Here is a 12,960-nt window from a genome sequence, read left to right on the forward strand (position 1 = left end):
TGCCCCTCCATCAACAAATGAGGAAACTGAGGCTCAGGGAGGTGAGAGGACTTTTACATTTTACTGGGTGAGTTAATGACAGAGTTGGAACCAGAGGCCAGGCCTCTGCCCATTCCCCATCACCGCGTGAGTTCAAGTTTTCAGTTAAAGAAGGAGTAACAAAAGTGTGAAAATGTTATACAATCTGAGGTGTGATTCTACAGGATTGACTGTGGCAACCAGAAGTGTCAGAGACTTGCTGAATCATTGCCCACTTTCTTATATAGTACAATAACTTTTCCCCCAGCTAACCAGTGGTGTATCTTGTATCCCAAGTGGAGAAATAATACACCTTAAATAGACACGTGTCATTTCACAATCTTTGAAGGGAAGACAAAGGACATTTCTGAACTCTTGAGCACTAAGAAGTATGACTCCTCTGTTGGGTCACGGCCACTCCCAGACGTCACCTGTGAGCGCCGGAAACCCCACTGGCAGCCCTTGACAGTTCACAGAGTTCATGAGATCGAAGCAAGAGAGAGAGAAAGTAAGTTTGGGAACTTTTGCCACATCTTCACTCAAGACTGCAAGTGCACAAAGAATTGTAGAAGGGCTGGTTGATAGAAGAAAAAAACACATTCAAAACTACTTACTGACTAATGATGCAGAAAATGTTATGAATAAGTATCCCTTTCTTGATTTATTACTTTAATTATCTGACATTCTATAGACCCCCATTAGTGGATTTTTTTTTTTTTTGGCTTAGATTTCAATTTTCTGTCTCATGGTGAAAGCTATTTATCATAATAATCAGTAAAATTCAAAACCTTTTAGCAGTATTTATAAAATTCATTTACCAGGTTCAGCCCTTGGAGAATGACAAAGAAGGCGCATTAGTACGTGTGCTGAAGTGTTTTATGCAGAATTATCTGTCCATAAGAATGATTAAAAGTTCTTTAGAATATTTGGAGCCCATTAGATTTTTAAATTTTTTTTAAAAGTTCCTCTTACCTATGCTGTGACTGGAAGCTGGGACTGGTTGATTGGGTGGCTGCTGTACTTTTGTCCGGATGATCCTGTGGGCAGTTGGAAAAAAAAAAAAAAGGCTATTTACCGTCAGGAAGGAGAAGAGACCTCAACCAGCTATGCACAGACAACCAGAAAACTCATACCCAAACTGGGCCATGGATCGAGCTGAGGCAGAGGGGCAGAGGTAGAGGGAGATTATAAACCCAGGCTTGGAATCTGGAGGGTGGAAGGTTTATGGACTAGTCCCAACTTTGCTTCTGTTTTCCTGGGTGTCTTTGTATAATTTGCACCCCATCTCTGGGCTTCAAGTGCCCTTCTGAAGAAAGAGGACGATGTGTTAACATTACAAGTAAGCATCCCTATCTCGAGTATAGCTGTAGCTCCATAAGAGACTCATTGACTTTAGGGAGTCCTTCCCTTCCCTAGACCTCAGCCTCCCATCTGTGGAATGAAGGAACTGAACTAGGTAACCTCCCTGTCCTCTGGCAGTGCTCGTGTGCTGGTTTCTCTGCCCTAGAGAACACATAAGGAGGGATAACACCCCTTCCCCTAGGAAGTTGCCAAGGGAGGGATGTATGTGTTGTTCTGATACTAGGGAGGATCAAAGTGCTGCCAGGAGACATCTGATTTGGCTTTCTTAAGAGGAAGCCTACCTTGCCCCAGACCTCATGGAAAGGATCCACAGGGCTGGAGCCAGTGATATCCTGGCCTGTCTTTTCAGAGACCTTGCTCACATTCTAATAGAAACTCCACTGTGACCTTGACCAAGTCCATTCCACTGTGGACCTCGATACAATGACGGAGTTGGAACAGACCACTCTACTTATTTTAAGTAATCGAATCATTTTTGGAAAAGCAAAAGGATCTTATGGAAAAGCCCTGTACATAAAAGAGATAATAGCAGTACTGCCTTCCCTTGGCCACCTGACCGCTCTAACATTCTTCTGCAGAACCTTAGGCTCTGGGGAGTCTGTAGACTTCCAGCAAGGACAATGCATGTGCAAGACCGCAAGCCCGGAGCATCTGAGAGCAGCAGAACAGGGCCACGTCAAAAGCTCCTTGGGATCTACCAGAAAGCTCCTTCCTTGGCATTTGGGAGAAGAGTGGGTCATAATAAAATGTCCAGTTTCTTTGGGAAAGTTCTATTCCAGTCTCAAACTACTACCTTTTGAAAGGACATTTATTAGAGTTTTTCCTCATTATAAAAGTAATATGTGTTCATTGTAGACTCTTTGGACAGCATGGGAAAGTATAAAGAAGACATCTAAAAAACATATTTTGGTGTATTTCCTTTATACCAACATTCCTGGGCATATTTAGAAATATCCATTTTTCTTTTAACAAAATCAGGATTTGCCATGTATACAGTTTTTTGTTGTTGTTGTTTGTTTTGAGACAGAGTCTTGCTCTGTTGCCCAGGCTGGAGTGCAGTGGTGCGATCTCAGTTCACTGCAACCTCCACCTCCTGGGTTTGAGTGATTCCCCTGCCTCAGCCTCCCAAGTAGCTGGGATTACAGGCACACGCCACCATGCCCAGCAATTTTTTTTTTTTTTTTTTGAGACGGAGTCTCTCTCTGTTGCCCAGGCTGGAGTGCAGTGGCATAATCTTGGCTCACTGCAACCTCCGCCTCTTGGGTTCAAGTGATTCTCCTGCTTCAGCCTCCAAAGTAGCTGGAACTACAAGCACATGCCACCACCTAATTTTTGTATTTTTAGTATTTTTAGTAGAGAAGGGGTTTCACCATGTTAGCCAGGCTGGTCTCGAACTCCTGACCTCAAATCGTCCGCCCACCTTAGCTTCCCAAAGTGCTGGGATAACAGGCGTGAGCCACCGCGCCCAGCCTCCATGTATACAGTTTTGCATCTTGCGCTTTTCATGCAACATTCTATCAGAAGCTTTTTCACATTCCAGACCATTAATATCTGAAAGTTTATTCTGAGGATGCACTGGGTCTCCAGCTTGTACAAATGAAGAAGGACAGAAGTAACAGGTGGGTGCCTCCCCTTAAACTCAATGGGCAGTAGCCTCTGCCCTCTCCGATCTTACAGCTTGGTGCTGGGCACCAAGGGCACTCCGTGTCCTCAGCTGATAGCCTGGGAATGGACTTTTCTGTTCACCCTATAGTCTCACCACACACGCAGGTCATCTGGAGCCTGGCTACTTGAGCTTAGCAAGGAGCCTCTTGCCCTTTTCTAATCAGTCAGCTTAAATGTTCCCTCAAATAAATTCAGATTGTTGGTTTGTTTTCCCTAATATTCAAACCACTTATTTTAACTAAGCAAACTCGAAGCATATTGGACAAAGTTCTGGGAGTGAGGTTGTCTTTTCAGTCACCTGGAAGTAAGCTAGCATCTGATCTAATGTTTACATTTTTGTGTATATCACTGTCTGTGTGTGTGTGTGTCTACAGAGATATTGCTGGATATGTCAATATATGGATATACCAGACATAAATATAGTTACATATAAAAATATGGCAAAAAAAAAAAGCCACTGTAATTCAGCTTAAAATCCTTACTTTTCAAATCATTGCCTGGCTACTAAATTTGTATGTAAACAAAGCAAAGAAAATTATGTTTTCCTCATTTTCTTTTAAAATGTTATAAATATGACTGGAAAGCATTATTAATTGCTATAGGTCATTAAGAGGCAGCAGTAGCATAGTGTACAGGCTCTGGAACTAGAGACCACTAGAGTTTGAATTCCAGTCCTGTGGCAATTTACCAGCTACGTGATCTTAGGTAAATTACTCAACCTCTCTGTACCTCAGTCTCTTCATCTGCAAATGGGACTAAGAATCATTCCTATCTCATAGGGTTACTATTAGGATTAAATCAATTAATTACTTAAAACAGTGGCTGCTACATACTAGGTGTTCCATAACTGTAAGATGTTATTTTCAGTGGTGTCTTTGTAAAGATTAATGACTAGCTGCAGTCCTAAAATGTTCATATTTTTCACATTTGCTTTAAAAAGCACAAGGTGAGGGCGGTGGGGGAGTGAAGATGCTCAATGGGTACAAAAAAATAGAAAGAATGAATAAGACCTAGTATTTGATAGCACAAGAGGAGACTATAGTTAGTAATAATTTAACTGTACATTTAAAAATAAAAGAGTGTAATTGGGTTGTTTGTAACACAAAGAATAAATGTTTGAAGCGAGGCATACCCCATTTTTCATGGTGGGATTATTACTCATTGCATACCTGTACCAAAATATCTCATGTACCCATAAATATATGTGTATATATACCTACTATGCACCCATAAAAATTAATAATAATAATAATAAAGCACAAGTGGTCCCCTTGGAAGCTGGGGAGGGGAAGGTAACCATTCTCACACTCTGTTTTAAGGCTGCAGCCGGGCTGTTCTTTATAAAGGGGGATCTCAGAGTTACAGGGAAGCTTCTGAAGCCGCCCCCAGGGGTGAGAGATTTTGCTCATCTGCCTTTAGCAGTCACCGAGTAAAAACAAAGAGCATCAGCTTCCACCGAGAAGAAACTGTAGTGGGAAGAACAAGACTGTAATTGAATCATAGCAACTCTAAACAAATTTAAAATTTTTTAAATGACAGGCTGTCAAGACTCATCCAATGAGAGCACACTCAGGACCTTTCCTAAGCCAGAGACGGTTGGGCTGAGTTGGCGGTCACACCAAACTGCACATCCTTTACCTGCTGAGCGTGAGCAGGATCCCGGCTGCCGTACTGCAGAGCACACTACACTGTCCAAGAGAGAAGGGAGCTCAGCATCAAACTCTTCCTATGGATGAGGAAACTAAGGCCCAAGATGCTCAAATGACTTGCCCAGAGTTGCACAGCAGCGAGTCAGCCCAGACTCCCAGCTCCCATGCCCCAGCATTTTACTTTAAGCCACATTCAAAGGAAGCTCGGTCCCTCTGCTAAATACTTCCTATGTGAGGCATAAAGGTTATTTGGATTTCAAACCCACTTAGAATTTGAGGTTTAAAACTCTGAGGGACTTTGTGGCATTTAAGGATCCCATGGAAACATCACTCTTCCTTCTTTGAAAGGCTAGGCTTCTCACCATCATCCCACGCCCCCCGCCCCACCGCCAGTCCTCACAAAATTACAGTGAAAGAGAAAATCATGGTGCCTTGAAAAAGGGAACATGAAAATAAGGCTGAAGAAACACCCACATCTATGGCACTGATCAAATTGCCACCAATGCAGTAAGAAGTTGAGAATCCAAAACCCAGGGGTCCAACTGTTCCAAGCTGTGAGGGGCCCCACAGGTGGCACCCAGGCCTGTGACTGTTGTGGAGAAGAAAGAGGACACAGATAGAAGTCAATGTGAGTGGATCGCTTGAGTCCAGGAGTTCGAGACCACCCTGGGCAATAAGATGAAACCCCATCTCTACAAAAAATGCAAAAAATTAGCCAGGCATGGTGGTGGCACCTGTAGTCCTAGCTACATGGGAAGCTGAGGTGGGAAGATCACCCAAGCCTGGGAGATCAAGTCTGCAGTGAGCCATGATTGCGCCTGTGCACTCCAGCCTGGGCAACAGAGTGAGACCCTGTCTCAAAAAAACAAACAAAGAAAGAAAGAGGAAATGGATAAACAATCTCAGAAGGCCTGCCACCAAAATTAGAATTAAGAGCAGAACTAACAAAACATCTTCCCCAGGGCCACCTCCAGCCTGGGACAAGTTTTGCTTACAGTATATTTGTTTTTATTTGAATTAGTTGCTAATATTTTTAAGTTGGGAGATTTTTCATAAATATCTGATTTCTAGCTTCTCTTGAAAAATCAGAACACCCAATAATACTGGCCCCACGTTCTCACATGACCCAACCAGTTGAAAGGCTAAACAGAGCTGCTCCTCTAAACTGGGAGTGCCACTTGTAGTCCCCACCCCTTGGCCACGGTGCTGGAATAGAAGAAGGAAGACCCCATTCCACCCACCATTTGGGTCAGCTTTGGGATGGCCACCTCCAGTGGACACTCAGGCTGGATTCCAGCGATCCCTGCAGGTTGTGCAGCCTCCCAGCACATGTTTGTCCATAAGAAGTCAAATGAACAAGGTGATCTATGTCCCAGGAAATCCCCCACCAGCCTAACAGAACTAGTTCAGTGATGCTCAACCTCTTGTCAGTCATGGTTTAGGTTGGTGCCCTGGAAGATAACAGGAAGGCACATACTCCTAGGGGTGAACCATGGAGACGCCCTGTGGCTATGAGAATAGCCACAAATCCAGCCATCACTTCCTCCGCAGCTGTTTGAAATCAGGAAGAGTGAAAAGTTGCCTCCGAGGGAGGCAGGGGCTGGGAGAGCTGTGAACCCTCTTACACAGTGTCATTTGCAAGGCAGGCGTTTAGAAGCTGCATTCATCTGAATGCAGTGGGAGCTTTGCCTTCATCTGAAAAATAAAACTGTATGCTGGGATGGCTCTGGCTTTGGGGGGTTGGGGGTGGGGAAGGCAGCCACATGAGATTGTCCTACACTTAGTGAGCTGTCACTGAAGACAGCAGGAAGGAGCCAGAGAATACTCCCAAAAAGAAGCCCCCAGCGAGGAGCACTGGAGAGGGCTAAGGATGAGAGAGGGCAGGCAGCCAGGCGGCAGAACGGGTAGCCTGCGAGGCTCTGAAAGGGAGAAGAAAATACTTGTCCTCCCCCTTGTCTCTCGTCTCACAGATCCTCAGTTCTGTCACTCGCAGAGTCCTACAGGACGGTGGTGGAAAGAAACTAGCCCTCCTCTCATGATCGGGAAACCTGGGTTCTACCCCCATGTCTATCTCCAAGTCACTGTTCTCTGCACTCTCCACCTTGGCCTCTGTTGCTACACCTGCCACAGGATAGAGTCAAGCCTTAAGGACTATAGGAGACCACAGACGTGAAAGCACCTTAGCGGCACAGACTGCCTGGCCATGGCTTTGAACAGCACACCCAGGACGCCCCTGAGGCTAGCCATGGTCCTGCAGCCAGCAGTTAGAACCTCCCCACAGCACAGGTCCAGGCAGAAAGCATCAGTGGGTCAGTGATCTCTCCTGACCACATATCCCATGCCCCTTCGCAGCTCTATTTGTAACCACTGCTCTATTTGCCTCATACATTTCTTTCACATCACTTCATTTTTGACTTAAATAAAGTTATTGTGTAAGGCAATTAGAGTTCCCTACTGTAAGTGGGTAGGTGGGAGTGTTGAGGGGGCGTTCACAAAGTTCACAAACTCACTGGTTTGGCATGTTACTTACATTTTTCTAAAATACATTAAAATAAATGTATTACAAAACAATGTGAATCCTTGCATCTTTGCATTATAGAGGATGTAAACCAATGCTCTGTAAATAAGTTATGCTCATCCTTCAAGGCATTTTTCATTGAAATTAGTTGCCTCCATTAAAAAAATATAGATTAAGCTAGGTGCGGTGGCTCACACCTGTAATTTCAGCACTTTGGGAGGCTGAGATAGGAGGATTGCTTGAGCCCAGGAGTTCAATACCAGCCTGGGCAACATAAGGAGACCCCATCTCTAAAAAAAATAATAATAATTTAAATATAAAGTTTTCATATACAGAAATATACATACATACATCTACACAAGCCCCAGCTTCTGCCTTCTCTTGAAGAATGCAAAAAATCTGGCAAACACTGGACCCATGTTCCTGGCAGCATTCGGCTGGAGCTAAGAAGCAGTGCTCCTTTAATAGAACTTGTGCTGTCTAGCTTGCCAGGGACCCAACCTCTCCCCATCGTCTTATGGCTGGCCTGCTTCCCTCATTACCTTATCTGCCTGGCCCCATGTAAGGCATTAGATTTTGTGACCCCCATGGACTACCTAAGGTTATCTTGCAAACCGCCGATTATATGTGTACTCTACTTTGGGAAACCTGTGGGTCCCCAAAGCCTGACCAGGGGTTTGGCTGATGTTCCTCTGCAGAGCAGGCCAGCTGCCTGTCATGTTGTTTTGTGTCATGGAAATCTTGCAAAGAGCCAGAAGTATGGGGCTCATAAAACACACTGGAGCCTCTTATAATCGAGAAAAAAGAATAGGAGTTATCCCCTCTTCCCCAAAACCTACCATCATCATTGTTACCTCCTCAGTAAGTTTGTCCAGGTGCATCAGGCTTCTAAGTGCATGTCAGAACCCCACCCTGGACAAAGAGCCCCTCTAGAACAGACCAAGAAACTGTGTGCCTGATTCTCCTCTATTTCCCCTGCACCGTGCATGATGTCAGGGCCTCTGTAAAGGTTTGCCAAGAGAAGAAAAACAGGCTAACCATTTACAAAATAGCAGGACTCAAAATGTGAACACATGCACTCCCACGGCGATCTGTGCATTTGAGTCATCACAGAAGGATCCACTATCAGGACAAGAGGCTCTCACTCTAGTCTGACCAACCACCTCTTTCTGCCAGGAGTGAGGGTCCTCTATGCCCACACAAGCTCTGCACTGATGATGGTAGGGTGTGATTTGGAGAAATGGAAACTGTCCAGGTTTCCAGGCTGCTGCCTTCTCTTTTCTCTGCAGAGTTTAGAGAACCATCATTTCTGTTCATCTCTGAACTTCATTCCTAACTCTGTGGGTTTAAATGGAGTTGAGATTGCATCATCTACAACAGAAAACTTTCTTCCATACGTTTATTTTTAAAGCTCTGAGAGCACCCTTCCATGTATCTTGGATCAGACTGGAAAGGAAAGGGAGCTGTGTGGCTCCCAGGAAGATCTTGTGCATGACACCCAGGGTGTTTCTCTGGTTCTTTCTCTCCATGTGTAAGATTCCATGTGTGAGTTGGGAAAAGGACAACTCCATTGCTCCAGAGCATCTTAGCATCCTGGACAACACCCCTGGAGTTGAAGACGCACATCAGAACCACTGGGGTTCTGGGCTCTCGGAGAATGGAAGAGCCTTGTCAAGGTCCCACTTCGAGTTTGTGGCAGAGCTGGAACAAGGAGCCAAGTCTCCCAACTCCAAGTCAGAGCTATGTTCCCCTCACTCACTGGCTCAAGCTCCGCCCAAACTGGAGGCAGGATTTTCTTCCTGGGAACCTTTGAGATGGGCCAGTGCCAAGACCTTGAGCCTAGGTTTACAGGGACAGCAACATTTGTGAAGGCCTAGTCAGGACAATTCACTGCGAAGTGTTCCACACATACAGGTGGGTGGTAAAGGGAGGGATAGAAATAACTCTGGGCTCAGAAGAACCTCGAGCAGCCAGAGTGTTGGCATGCTCCCCTCTCCCTGGGCCTAGGACTCCTACCCACTTTGGAAAGAAGAAGAGAAGGGTAACAGAGACCCAGTGGGCCCCATTAGCATCTCTCCTATTCAGTAACCCCTAAGGGGCTTTGGTGAAAAGAGAGACCAGATTTTCAGGAAAGGCACATGCAGAGCCTCCAGAACACCCTGCCATCCCCCCAAATCCCCAGCCCCCACAGGCACGAGCTCCTCACCTGTTGATGGAACTGACGCTAGGCACGGTGTCATTGTCACACACCCGCTCCGCCAGCAGCCGGTCCCTGATCTCCCAGGCAAACATGGTGGGATTTTGGCGTTTATACTCAGCGATTTTTTCCACCACTTTGGGTGTGGCGACCTTTGGTTTGGATCCTCCAATTACCCCAGGCTTGATGCTTCCTGTCTCATAATACCTAGGACCCAAAGAGAAAGAAGCTTAGCCATGAGGAACCAGTAAAGTGGATGCTGGCAACAAAATAATGGGCTACTTGGTCCAGGAATCGTCTGGATCTGCACGTTCCAATACAGTAGCCACCAGCCAGATGAGGCTTTTGAGCATTTGAAATATGGCTAGTCTGAATCAAGATGTGCTGTAAATATAAAACACACACCGAATTTTTAAAACAGTACCAAAAAAACGTAAAATATCTCAATAATTTTGATAGTATGTTGAATGTTTGATATTAAGTTATATGTTGAAATAACCATTTTTATATATTGAGTTAAATAAAATATATAATTAAAATATAATACCTCTTTTTATTTTACTTTTCTTAATGTGCTACTAGAAAATTTTAAATTGCATACACAGCTCTCATAGTATTTCTTTTTTTTTTTTTTTTTTGACATGGAGTTTCGCTCTTGTTGCCCAGGCTGGAGTGCAATGGCATGATCTCAGCTCACTGCAACCTCTGCCTCCTGGATTCAAGTGATTCTCCTGCCCCAGCCTCCCGAGTAGCTGGGATTACAGGCATGCGCCACCACGCCCAGCTAATTTTGTATTTTTAGTAGAGACGGGGTTTTGCCATGTTAGGCTGGTCTCAAACTCCTGACCTCAGGTGATCCGCCTGCCTCGGCCTCCCAAAGTGCTGAGATTATAGGCATGAGCCTCCGCGCCCGGCCAGTCTCTCATTGTATTTCTTTTGGACAGCACTGGCTAAGCATTAACAAAATTCTTTCACATTGATCTACCATTTTATAGTTTACAGAAAACTTTTGAGTCAGTTTTCCCATTTTATCTCCCACAGTTCTAAAGTACATAAATTGCTTTGAATTAATGAATGAGTGAATGAACAAATAAATGAAAAGGTCCTGACCTACAGGTATAAAGCAGAGATTCATCAAGGTTAAACAGTTTTCCTAGGGTCACACAAGACCAAATGGGCAAGCCAGGGCTGTGGCCCAGCCTCTTGAACTAAAATTTCCCCAATAAGGTACCTTACACCTTTGATTTGCCAGCTCTTCCAAGCCCTAGCACAATCTCCAGCATTGTATGAAACTATCCCCTGAAATGCAACTTATTTTTCCATAAGAGAAAAATAATAATCTTGGTGTAAAATTAAAAGGAATGTTGAATTGCAGAATTATCTGAAAATACGTGTTGTAAGTCAAAACCCAAGCAATCGGAAAAACCAACCACAAGTCACAGTAACTCTTCCAGGGACCTCCCCTGAGGTAAATGGCTGTTTCTAAGGACATTTCCATGCTATCAGCATTTGCTCATTAAGGAAAATAGGGTGTCAGGATTTTACAGTAAAACCGAGACCAAGAAGAAGAGTGCCATGAAAGATCATTTCAGGCGGAAAAAAAAAAAATGACATGATTCCTTTTCTGAATCTGAGCCATCCCTGGATGTCTCTCTCAATATTTACAGAAGAATTCTTGATTTCCTTTTCCAAGAAAATTAACTTGCAGTTGAATCTTTTTTAAAAAACCAAAAAGACATTTTTTAAATGACTAGTAATTTTCAAACCTCACAAGAGTTGATGATAGGCAAGGGAACGAGGTGATTCTGAGATGGGTAGAAAATGTTACCTAAGATTCCTGGTCACATTTATAGAGATGCTGAAATTCTCAGCCTGGGTAAGTTTGGGTAAGGCCAAGTTAGTGAATATCCTAAAAGAGATGAAATAATTTGGAAGCAGTGATGTGATAGTGAAATGTCTGTTTTTCATTGAAAAGAGTGAGTCATTTGCAAATTTTGACCATAAGGCAAAAACTCAACCTATCTTCCCTCTTTCTAAACAATTGCTTTCAGCAATTTTCCTGTAATTGCCAAAAAGTTATTACTCACAAACAACTTTTTAACAATATCCCAAAAAAGCCAGAAGTCTAGAAAAGCACCCTAAATCAAGGCACACAGCAATCTCTGCAGCTTCCAATTGTCCTATCAATTTTATAATGTAAAGTCAATTTTTACTATAACACAACTAATTATAATTCAGCCACAGCGCCCTGTAGTTTACAGAGCTCTTCCTCGAATTATCTTGATCCTCACACTAACCCTGCAAGGCCACAGGGATTTATAGAAGGAAAAATAAATGATCAGAAGACTAAGTGACTTGCCTAACTCCCTTCTATAGTTAGGGACAGCCCCAGCTTTCAAACCTGACTCTAAATTCAGTGCTCTTCCCGCTAGAGCAAGCTGCTGCTTTGCTTATAAAATTTTAAATAATAATAATAATAATGATCCCTTGCAATTGCCAAGAACTTTACTATTTACCAGGCCAGGCATTTTCACATGCATTTTTCATTCATTCACTCACTCAATAGTCACCGAGTGTCTGTTAGGACAGGCAGAATCTCAGGGAAGGGGTTACGGACATTTAGACAACCCTGTCCTGGATACTCAAAATATGTTAGTTGAATGGGACTGCAACATTCACATAGCAAATCTGAGAGGGTGGCAGGCTAAAGCCCCCACCCCCCCAGCCCAGCCCCAACTTACATGGCTGGTGGGCGGCAGCACACAGGGCTACCTGCCCATCCCACCTGAGCAGTGCCAACTGTGGAAGGCTGCGGCCTTGACATGAGAGATCTCCGTCGTCTTTTTGACTGACACATGGGCCAGGCACTTGGAAGGCAACCCTGACAATCTCGAAACCCCAACTCGAAACTGTGTCAAATGAGGATTCAGATTTAATAACTATCCTTTCATCTCAGCAAAACAGCCGTGCAGCCCCTTGGCTTACAGACAAAAGACGAATGGCAGTCACCAACACACAATGTCCTTCAGTGCAAACAGCATTAGTTTAGCAGTCAAGAGGTGTAGGTGGCTCTGACGCTAACTCTCTGTGTGATCTTAGCCAACTTACTTAGCCTCTCTAGGCCTCAATTTTCCCATTTATACAATAGGGGAAGAATGTTTGCCCTGCTTGCTTTGTGAGGCTGTTTTGAAGACAAAAATACAGACGGTTGAGAACAAGCTTTGCAAAACATAAAATAAAGAGCACGTGCAGGGGATTAAAATCCCTAGTGTTTCTTATTACTGTGTAACCTACCACCCAATTCCAATGACCTGAACCTCTCAACCAGGCTCCAGTGAAAAAAGACAGCAGCCAGGCCCTGGGTGAATTTAACTCGGCCTCAGATGCCACTGTGCTGCGCCTCTCAAGCCCCTCCGAAGGCTTGAGCTCTGTAGACTGAATGCCCACACTCCTGGCAGACCGCCCACCTTCCTGAGATGACAGGGGTCCCTGTGTGCCCCAGGGACTTTGCCTGCCTTGCCACATACTCTGAAAACCATAGCCACCACACA

The 12,960-nt window shown here is 44.3% G+C and overlaps 1 protein-coding gene across 2 annotated transcripts in view; it reads right to left on the minus strand.

Annotated features, from left to right (window-relative positions):
• Positions 1 to 12,960, minus strand: part of PAX5 (paired box 5) — a 113,465-nt gene that overhangs the window by 83,570 nt on the left and 16,935 nt on the right. For both annotated transcript variants that reach the window (XM_031654325.1, XM_031654326.1), the window contains exons 3-4: positions 9,419 to 9,616; positions 991 to 1,055 (exon numbers count right to left, since the gene is read on the minus strand). In XM_031654325.1, the coding sequence (XP_031510185.1) occupies positions 991 to 1,055; positions 9,419 to 9,616 (263 nt within the window). The remainder of the gene's footprint in view (positions 1 to 990; positions 1,056 to 9,418; positions 9,617 to 12,960) is intronic.

Source organism: Papio anubis, chromosome 13 (assembly GCF_008728515.1).
Source record: "Papio anubis isolate 15944 chromosome 13, Panubis1.0, whole genome shotgun sequence".
In the NCBI taxonomy this organism is placed as follows: Eukaryota; Metazoa; Chordata; class Mammalia; order Primates; family Cercopithecidae; genus Papio; species Papio anubis.